Source organism: Cricetulus griseus, chromosome 4 (genome assembly GCF_003668045.3).
Source record: "Cricetulus griseus strain 17A/GY chromosome 4, alternate assembly CriGri-PICRH-1.0, whole genome shotgun sequence".
NCBI lineage: Eukaryota > Metazoa > Chordata > Mammalia > Rodentia > Cricetidae > Cricetulus > Cricetulus griseus.
Window position 1 is genome coordinate 150,571,772 of NC_048597.1, and position 11,331 is coordinate 150,583,102.

The 11,331-nt window shown below is 37.8% G+C and overlaps 1 protein-coding gene across 1 annotated transcript in view; it reads left to right on the forward strand.

Moving 5' to 3' along the window:
• The window catches only part of LOC107976981 (von Willebrand factor A domain-containing protein 5A), a 28,225-nt gene extending 24,273 nt beyond the window's left edge, over nt 1-3,952 (forward strand). The window contains exons 17-19 of the mRNA XM_027411838.2: nt 152-282; nt 2,457-2,583; nt 3,119-3,952. Coding sequence (XP_027267639.1) covers nt 152-282; nt 2,457-2,583; nt 3,119-3,198 — 338 coding nt within the window. The 3' untranslated portion in view covers nt 3,199-3,952. The remainder of the gene's footprint in view (nt 1-151; nt 283-2,456; nt 2,584-3,118) is intronic.
• Nucleotides 3,953-11,331: the final 7,379 nt, after the last annotated feature.

Here is an 11,331-nt window from a genome sequence, read left to right on the forward strand (position 1 = left end):
AGAGCCCAGAGCAACTGCTCATCCATCACAGATTAGAAATAGTCAGTGGACATCCTGCAGAACCCTCACAACAGCCTCCTATTTCAGGAGACTGCCTCTCTTAGGCTGTGATCCATAATTTCCTCTGTCATATCTTTCATTTTTCACAAAGTTTTTGGAGAAAATGCCATTCTGCACCTGATTTCCCTCCAAAAGGCAAATGGCTCCTGGGAGCTGGATGAGGAACTGACTAAGATTCTGGGCACTAGTTTGGAAGACATGAAGGAGGCAAATCCTGCCAAGGTGAGATGCAAAGTGTAACAAAGGAAACAGAGTGTCCCTCATCATCTTAGGAACATAATTACAATTGAAATAAACCAGGACCAAGGTGAGAAATAAGAATATAGATAATGCAAAGGTGAATTTAATGTATAATATATAGGGGATGGATTTATTTCAACTTATGCCTGACCTAAGGAACAAGGAATTAGTAGCTTAGCTGCCGTAAGGCATGGTAAGACAGAAGGGCATCAGTGGGAAAATAAATGTTCTTCATTGTTAATCATATTCCCTTCAGTATATTTGTAAAAACAAATATTTTATCTTCATACTGTACAAGATAATTTTTAAAGCACTTAGTATTAACATACTCACTTTTCCTCAATTCAGTCAATTAAGGCAGGTTCTATTTATGTAGTTATATATAGATGAAGAAATCAAACATTAAGAACAGGAATTGTCTGCATTAGCCAGTGCAGACCTAGATCCAATGGTAGCATGCCCTGTCTGCAGAGACTCCAATAACAGCCACAGTATAATTTTTAATGTTCTCAAATATGCTAAATAAGGAATAAACCTTATCAAGAATTCAAAGTTTATATTCTGGATATTCTAATAATATTTGGAAAAAAATCTCTTCAATAAAACATATGCCAAATCATGAAGAGTAAATACAGTTCTGAGTTATTAAAATGTAAGATTCGAATAAATATACTTCACATATTCTATAGTTATACTACTTGTACTATATCTTCTAGTCATGCCTGGCTTTTAAGCCTATGATATGTGATGAATGAAAATGACATGGAACTTTTAAATCAACAGAGTTATCTATACTGTAAAATACACACTGATTAAATATTTTGGGTGAAACTATGGAAATATTTCATCAAAATGGTTTCACATTGGCTGCTTGACAAAATGATAATTTCTTTAACATTTTTAAAAGTATTATTTGTTACTAGCTAGAGACATTGTCCACTAGCAGAAGACAACTCTATAATATAACAGGTCATGAACTGAATCTAGTAAATAAGTACAGTGAATTTGAATAAACATCACATATTGATATCTGGATTTCAATTTGAAATTTTAAAATGATAGTTATTCCAACTCGATATAGATTACTTATATATAAATAATATATACTGGATAGGAAATTGATATCAAAATGCTAACATAAATTTGAAGCCACTAAGCTCTGAGTGTTTACTTATTTATATTAATGAAGATACAGATTAAAGTGTTTCAAGTGGTAGATGATAAAACAAAAAGAAAAAGTGATACATAAGAGAATCAAGGTACCCTGAAATGTCTGATCATGATTTTTAAGTTTTCATGAAAAATAACAGCATTGACAGGACCTAGATGACACAAATAAAAGTGAAGAATTGCTGTTATTTCTTAATCCTTGGCTGTATGAGAAGTAGGCATGCAAACTCACATGAAAACAGTTGCAAGGTGAAAGAAGAGGTGTCACATGACCACAAGCAATATGAAGCAAAAGATCTGAACCAAAATACCTTAGAAAAGGCTTCATTCATGGGTTTTTATAAATCATCTATTGTAAGCTGAGGCCACTCAAGAGCTACAATTTACAAAATATGAATGGGCTTTGCATCCTGTCCTGAGCAACATGCTTCTGGATTCTTACTACCTTGACTTAAGCAGCCCTCACAGAAATATGAGTGGTATCTAATATTGGGCCTATATGCCAGCATCCATCATTACTAAAGAACTAATTTAGAAATATCTTTTACCTTTTGTATTACTTGCATTTGTGTTTTGAAATGTGCTTTTAATTCTTTGTTATGACAATTTGTTGTTATGCTGTTTAGTTTTGTGTTTTGTGGGGGGTTGTTTTTTGGCACAAGAGGATAGAAAGAAAAATTAATGCACACAATACCTTAAAAGAATTCAAATATAAAATTCTGTCTCCTTGTACAGCCTAATAATTCATGTACTAGGTGTTTGAATTGTCTTGCAAAATATGATGCTGTTTACACTGGATTTACAACATAAGTCCTATTCTAAGCCTTGAGGCTCTGGCAGTCAGTATGGTAAGGATGTGCCAGAGAATTCCATTTAGCAACAGATTAAGGGAATGACAAGGAAGGAGTTAGGAAACCTCTATGCTTCCTCTTGAGTGAATTCCTGCCCTGCTTGGAGCATCACAGAAGTTTCTGTCTGTTTTGCAGGATCAGGATCCCTCAGCCTGGGCAACAGTGCTGGCTCTGCTCTGGCTGCATGCCAATGGCAAAGACTTGAAGTGTGAATGGGAACTTCTGGAAAGGAAGGCAGTGGCCTGGCTCCATGACCATGCAGGTAGGAGCACAGCCTCCATCTCTCTCTACTTTTCAGGTGTGTTTCAGATCTATGCCTGTAAGTGTACCAGAGGGTGAGTACTAGAAAGTCCCCATAGTTGCCCCTACCATGGTATCTTAGAGCATTATCTGTCTTCTCAGCTAATCCTTCATCTTTAGGATTAGGATGAAATATGCAGTTGGTGGTTGGGACAAGCTGATCAGAGGGAAGGAACATAGATATGGATGCTTAGCTGAGTAAGACTAACCCTAGACATGTAGTCTGTATTCATGGATGTTTATTGTATCCTTATTGCTTTGTTCCTGTGGACAGAAAAGACTGAAGGAGACAGAACAAGGAAAGGGGAAAAGCTAGGGTACAGCAGGAATCTAAATCAGGACTGAATGGGACAAAAAGAATAATGGAGAAGTGTAGGCACACCTGCAGCCAGCCCCTAAGTAGGCGTGGCTACAGCTTCCCCTACAGAAGGCTCATGAAAAAAAAACCCTTTCTTCCCATATAGTACAGTTCTGATTCTTGTTTTCCTTCTTCACAGACTCCACCATCCCCATGCTAGTGCAAGCTGCCAATAGTTTTCTGAAACTGTCTGTGACTCCTGATGACCTTGTCTTCTGAGACTGCAACCCATGAAACAAGAGCATTGCCTGGTTATGACTATGCCCTCCCTGTGTTCTTTGGCTAAGATATCATTCGGTTTTTATCTTTACCTTTTTCACTCTTCTCATAACAATAAAGCCTATGTGCCCAGGCTTGCTTATCTATTGGAGATCCCATTGGATCTGATATATTATCTCCATCGTTTCATCAGTGAGGAATTATTATGGTCTTCCATCAAGTCATATGCAGAATGACACTTGAAGTTTAACAGAGAACTTACAATAAAATAAGTGACATGAATTTTGACTAAGTACTGTAATTTTGATGCTGTGCCATGCCTGATTTAATAATCTGCATTATTGTTATCCACTCTCTTTGTTTTACAGGATCATCAAAACAAGGTGATATGCTTTCTATTTGAAGCAACATACATTTGAATGAAAACTGAAAGGCAACATAATGATAAATGCAAGCTCAAAAAATTAAAGACAAAATATATACATTGCACTATTGTAGAATGCCTATGGATATCTTAAGTAGATTCTGATAATATTTTTGTTCCATGTCAAAAATGAGTACATGTCAAAATGACTACATATCTTTATTTCCATTACCTAAGTAACTTTGTTTAGTAAATACTAGGATATCAATATTTCTGCTTACTTATGATATGGTTGCATGTCCTCAGACTTGGTCTGTGCTATGAGGTTCCTAACCAGATTCAAAAGGAGCATTAGAGCAGAACAGCTAGAATTAAAAATGATTATGTCCATCAATGTTCTTTCTTTTCTTTTCTGCTACTGTGGGAAAACATTAGAGAAAATTAACTTCAGGAAGAAAAAAATTGGATGGGAGACGACCGAATGGGTTAACTGCATATTTACTATCAGAGGACCTGAGATTGGAACCCCAGAGTCTACATAATAAGGTAGATATTAGAGTTGCCTATTATCCCAGCACTAGCAGACACAGAGAGAAGATCCCAGGACCTCACTAGCAAGTCTAGCTAGACAATGGGTGAGCTGCAAGCTCAGTGAGAAACACTCATTCCCAAGTAAACAGAGAGGGATAGAGGGAGAAACCAGTTCTTTTCTAAGCAGTTTCCTATGATGATACTACTGTAAATTGCAAAGCTTGGTAAATCTTCACCAGAAGAAAGTTAAGAACAATTAGCAGACAGCAGGTAGGCCCAAAATATCTTCATATGTGGAACTTACAACATCTTTCAGAAGTGACTAGGAAAGCATAGTTGAGGCAGCCAGCTGGAGTTCCTCATGTACAGTTGGGGGTAGAACAGCGCATCTCCTTATAAAGGTTGCTAATAAAAAGCCCCCATTAAAGGCATCCGATAGACAGGAATACATCAGTAATATGGGAGTTTACAATGTCTGAGTGAAATGACTAGAGAAGCCTTGCTGAAAGTCATGCTGGATTTCCTGATCCAGAGGTCCCCAGGACACTATCTTTGAAAGAGCTTCCCGTGTCTCCTTACCAGTGTAGGCATTTTGTATCATGGAGTAAAGAATAGTATTCCGGTGAGAAAATGATTCATAGTATACCTGTTCTCAGATTCTCATTTTTGTACACTTAGCTGTTTGCTGTTCTTCTCCTCCCTTCTGTCTTGACTCAACCAAAGGAACCTTATAAGACAGGAGATAAACAGTGCTAATTTGTCATGCTGGCAGTCCATCTTCCTCTTTGAGTCTCATAGAAGAAAAATGTCCTTGCCTAAAGAAGGGCAACCCTATAAAGGTACAAGAGGCTTTAAAAACCAAATACATAAGATCAGAAAAAATAATAATCAAAACACTAAACATACAGAGCAAAGAGATAATATTAAAGGCTACAAAGTAATTACCCAAGTATTACATAAAGGCAGACTATTAGAGTTCCCCTAATTTGTCAATGATACTCTAAAAGCCACAAGGACATGTTTTGATGTCTTGCAGTCTCTAAGAGATAGGAATTGCCAGCCAAGATTACTATACCCACTATTAATTTCAATGACAATAATAGAAAACAAGATATTCCATAACAAAGTCAAATTTAAACATATCCGTACACAATTACATTCAGACAGAAGATTCTATAAGGAAACTTCCAATTCAAGGATATTAACCACACCCATGAAAATACAAGCAATAAATAATCTCATACCAGAAAAGCCCTAAAAATGGAAACACACACAGACACACACTGCCAACATAAAAGCAGGGGTTAACATTCATTGATGATATATATCTCTGAATATCAATAAACTCAATTCCTGATAAAAAGACACAAATTAACAAACTGCATGCAAAAACAGGATCCATCCTTCTGCTGCATACATGAAACATACCTTAACATCAAAGATAACCATTACCTCAGAGTAAGAAAAAGGGAGAAGAGGAGGGAGAGGAGGACATGAAGAAGCAGGAAGATTGAGTCAGGGGAAGAATAGAGGAGAGCAAGAGAAGAGATACCATAATACAGGGAGCCATTATAAGTCTGAAAAGAAACTGGCACTAAGGAAAAGATCAGAAATCTATGAGGATGACCCCAACTAACAATCTAAGCAATAGTGGAGAAGCTACATTAAATGCTCTTTTCTGATATTGAGATTGATGACTACATTAATTGCCATCCTAGAGTCTTCATCCAGTAGCAGATGGAAGCAGAAACAGACACCCACAGTAAAACACTGAGCTGAACTCCTGAAATCCAGTTGCAGAGAGGGAAGAATGATGAGCAAATGGGTCAAGACCAGGCTAGAAACACACACAGAAACAGCTGACTTGAACAAGCAGGAAATCCTGGACACCAGACTGATAGTTCTGAATCCAGAATAGGACTGTTACAGACTCCTTGAATGTGGATGTCAATTTAGAGGTCTGGGCAATCTATGGGGCCTCTGGTAGTGTATCAGTATTTATCCCTAGTATAGGAATGGATTTGGACCCCATTCCTCATAGAGGGATAATCTCTCAGCTTGGAAACAAGGGGTAGGGTCTAGGCCCTGTTCCAAATGATACGATAGACTTTGAAGATCCCCATGGAAGGCCTCATCCTTCCTTGAGATCAGAAAGGAAATGGGATAGGGGTTTGGTAGGGGGCAGTGGAAGAGAGGAGGGAGAGGGAACTGGGATTGATATGTGAAACAAGCTTGTTTATAAGTTAAATGAAAAGAAAAATAAAAAACAAACTTGAAAAAGTAAGTGGACCTAAGAAACAATCTAGTGTTTTCATTTTAATATCTAACAAAAGTTAATCAACAGAAATACAGAAGGACACTTAATACTCATCAAAGAAAATTCAAACAAGATGAATTTCAATTCTTAACACCTATGACCCAATCATAAGGTCACCCAAATTTGTAATGGAAACACTACTAATACTTATATCATATATCAAACCTCATACTTTGGTATGGGGGACATCAATATCCCGACTGCAGCAATGACAGATTATCCAAACAAAAAATAGAGATGTATTGGAACTAACAGACATTATGAGCCATATAGACCAAACAGATATCAACAAAATATTTCATCCAAACATAACAGAATGCAATTTCTTCTCAGCACATTCTTCACAGAACATTCTCCAAAGCTGACCATATACTGAATCACAAAGTAACTCTAAACACATAGAAGAAAATTAGAATGATTACCAAAATCATAGCAACCCACAACTAATTGAAGGTGGATTTAATTGACAGAAACATCTGAGCCTATAAACTCACAGAACTTGAACAATTCCCTACTGAATAACCACTATGCCAAGGCAGAAATAAAGAAATTAAAGATTTTCTAGACTTCAAAGAACATAGATACACAACATACCCACAGTTACCTGACAAACTGAAAGTGGTGCTAATAAGAAAGTTCATAGCACTAAGTGCCTCCACAAAGAATGTGGAGAACTACAGCTCTGTAATAGAGCTTCCTGAACATTGCACCAGTAGCACAGACACTGAGGTCAACAATTGATAAATTGGACCCACTGAAACTGAGAAGCTTCTGTAAGGCAAAGGACACAGTCAGCAACATACACTCCTCTACTGCTGGTGGGAGTGCAAACTTGTACAGCCATTTTGGAAATCAGTATGGCACCTCCTCAGAAAACAGGAATTAATCTACCACAAGATCCATCAATTCCAATCTTAGGCATATACCCAAAAGAAGCACGTTCATACAACAAGAATATCTGTTCAACAATGTTCATAGCAGCGCTAGTTGTAATAGCCAGAAACTGGAAGCAACCTAGATGCCCCTCAGCTGAAGAATGGATAGAGTAAATGTGGTACATTTACACAATTGAGTACTACTCAGCAGAAAAAAACAATGGAATCTTGAAATTTTCAGAAAAATGCATGGAACTACAAGAAACCATTCTGAGCAAGGTAACCCAATCACAAAAAAGACAAACATGGTATGTACTCACTTATATGTGGATTTTAGACATAGAGTAAAGGAATACCAGCCTACAATCCACACTGCCAGAGAAGCTAGTAAACAAAGAGGACCCTAAGAGAGACATACATGGTCCCCTGCAGAAGGGGAAAGGGACAAGATCTCCTGAGCAAATTTGGAGCAAGGGAGGAGTGGGGAAGGAGCTAGGAGAATGAGAAGAGGAGAAGAAGAGGGGTAAGGAGTACATGAGGGAGCAGAAAGGTTGAGTCAGGGGAAGAATTGAAGAAAACAAGAAAGGAGATACCATAATAGAGGGAGACATTTTAGGTTTACAGAGAAATCAGGAACTAGGGAAAGGTCTGGAGATCTACAAAGATAATGCCAACTAACAATCTAAGCAAATGAGGAGAGGCTACCTTAAATGCCCTCCCCTGATAATGAGATTGATTACTAACTTATATGCCATCTTATAGCCTTCATCCAGCAGCTGGTCGAAGTAGAAGCTACACCCACAACTAATCACTGAACTGAACTGGAATCCAGTTGCAGAGAAGAACGAGTGATGGGCAAAGGTATCCATACCAGGCTGGTGAAACTCACAGAAACAGGTGACCTGAACATCATGGAGCTCTTGTTCCCCAGACTGATAGCTGGGATACCAGCATGGGACTGATCCAGACCCCAGGAACGTTGGTGAGGAAACCTTGGAAATCTACAGGACCCTGTGTAGATAATCTCATTACTTATCCCTAGCATAGGTGTGGACTTTGGCAGTCCAATCCACATAGAGGGATACTCCCTGATCCAAGACACATGGGTGTGGGCCTAGGCCCTATCCCAAAGGATATGATAGACTTTGATGACCCCCCCCATGGAAGGCCTCACCCTCCCTGGGGAGCAGAAAGGATATGTGATAGGTAGGGTTTTAATTGGGGGGGGTGGTAGGGGAGGAGGGGAGGGAGTGGGAACTGGGATTGACATGTGAAACAATCTTGTTTCTAATTTTAAAAAAGAATTGTAGAAGAATACAGGAAATAATCAAATGGAGGGTTGATATCAATAAAATAGAAACAAAGAGAACAATACATGGAATCACTGAAACAAAGTGTTGGTTAGTGAGAAACACAACATGATAGACAAACCCCTATCCAAACTAACCAAAAAGCAGAGAGAGAAGGAACATCCAAATTGACCAAATAGGAAAATAAGCAGGGCATAACAACAGACACTGAGGAAACCCAAAGAACTATTAGGTCATATTTCAAAAACCTATACTTCACAAAATTGGAATACCTGAAAGAATTTGACAGTTTTCTTGATAGATATTACTTACTGAAGTTATATCAAGATCAGATAAACAATTTAAATAGAACTGTAACAGTAAGGAGATAGAAGAAGTCATTAAAAATCTCCCAACACACACACAAAACAAGTTCAGGACCAGATTGTTTAATCACAGAACTCTATCAGACTTTCAAAGAAGCACTAGTACCAATACTTCTCAAATTCTTTCACAAAATAGAGACTGAAGAACATTGTCAAATTCATTTCATGAGACCACAGTTACCTTGATACACAAACCACACAAAGTCTCAACAACAACAACAAAAGAACATTACAGAACAATTTCATCATCATGAACATTGATGCAAAAATGCTAAGTGAAATGCTGTAAAACTGAGTCCAAGAAAACATCAAAAACATCACCCATAATGATAAGTAGGCTTCATCCCAGGGATGCAGGTATCATTCATCATAGAAAATCTGTCAGTGTAATCCACCTCATAAACAAACTGAAAGGAAAAAAGAAAACAAATGATCATATCCTTAGATTCTGGAAAAGATTTTGACAAAATCCAAGAGACATTAATGATAGAAGTCTTGGAAAGATTGGGGATATAACAGACAAACCTAAGCATAATGAAAAGCTCTCTATAAAAATCCAATAGCAAACATCAAATTAAATGGAGAGTAATTCAAAGCAATTCCACCAAAATAATGAAAAAGACAAGACTGGACACTTTCTCCATATGTATTTAATGTAGTACTTCAAGTTTTGGCTAGTGAAAAAGAAAACTATAGGAGATGAAAGAGATACAATCTAGAAATTAAGAAATGAAATCATGACTATTTGTAGATGATATGATAGTATATACAATCAACAAGAAAATTTCTACCAGAGAACTCCTATAGCTGATAAACACATTTAGTGGTGTGGCTAGATAAACAATTAATTAAAAAAGTCAATAGCCCTTCTACATACAAATCATAAGTAAGCTAAGAAAGACCAGGGAATCTCATCCTTCACAATAGCCACAAATAATATATAAAATATCTTGGTGTAGCTGTAAATAAGCAAGTGAAAGACTTGTAGGACAAGAAATTCATACAGTCTAAAAAAAGATTGAGAATCTATCAGAAGATGGGAAGTTCTCCCATACTTAAGGATTAGTAGGGTTAACATAGTAAAAATGGACATTTTACCAAAAGCAATCTTCATATTTAGTGCAATCCCCATTGATTCCCCCTCACAATTACTAAAGCCCTTCATTTGGAAAAAAATAAAACAGAAATACAGGATAGATAAAATAATAAAAGAAATTCTGTATGTTTAACTATATCTCATTTCAAGTTCTACCTACAGGCCTATAGTAATAAAAAAAACACATGTTATTGTCATAAAAAGAGACAGGTGGATCCATGGAATACAATTGAAGACCCAGATGCAAATCCTCACACTTATAGTCATGTGTTCCTTTTGTTGATATATTATTCATGATTTATTAACGCGACTGCAGATTCTGAAAAGCAAAGCTGCCCACCACTAGCTCTTACATCTACCTCAGCTCAGATCATGGAATGATAATTTAACTGCTCCTGGCTACCATGCTCCTCAGATTCACCCAGACTGCTCTATTTTCCTTAATGTGTCTAGAGACTACTCTGACTGACTACTGAAAATCCTACTCATATTTTGTATGCCTCCCTAGTGCTGGGATTAAAGTCTTGTGCTCTGTTACTCTTTTAGACTAATTCGACATCATTTTGCCCTGGGTGGACTTGAATTCAAAGAGATCAATCTACCACTTAATTCCAAGTCCTGGAATTAAAGATGTGTATCACCACTGCCTGATCTCTATAGCTTGAGGCTAATTTTGCTTTCTGAATCTGCAAGCAATCATTGATAAACCATAAATAATATATTGTAATGAAAGACTTAAAAATTAGCAAAGAAGTATAGCCCAGATAAGGAAACTCTCCAAACTGAATGTAGGGGAGCCTAACCCAGAAATTAAGGCCACTACTATGACTTAGTGCCTGGAATTTACCAGCTTACAAAGCCATGAGATAACTGGGTACCACGAATTCCCAGATGGCCACCCTCTCCCCGAGGGCTTCATGGAGGAAACAGATTGCCCCACTGGCCAATGTGTCAATAATTAACAATTAAGGGTCCCTATGAAACACATAGATAGCTACCATTAGTTAGCACATCCTGAGGTCTGCAGGTTTTACAACTGGTGGGGTCAGGAGGCCATCTGATTCCTGGGCCTCCCCTCAAGACAAAGGGCCTCCTAGGAACCCATGACTCTGGTCATTGTATTCAACGGAGAGAGTCGAGGCCCCTCCCTAAGCTTATGGTTTTTGCCTTTAAAAATTCCTGTGCCTGGGGGACGGGGCTGCTCTCTAGTCTGCATGCTGAGAGAGCCCGTTTGTACAAACGTCCACCTTTCATTAAAGCCTCTTGCTGTTTGCA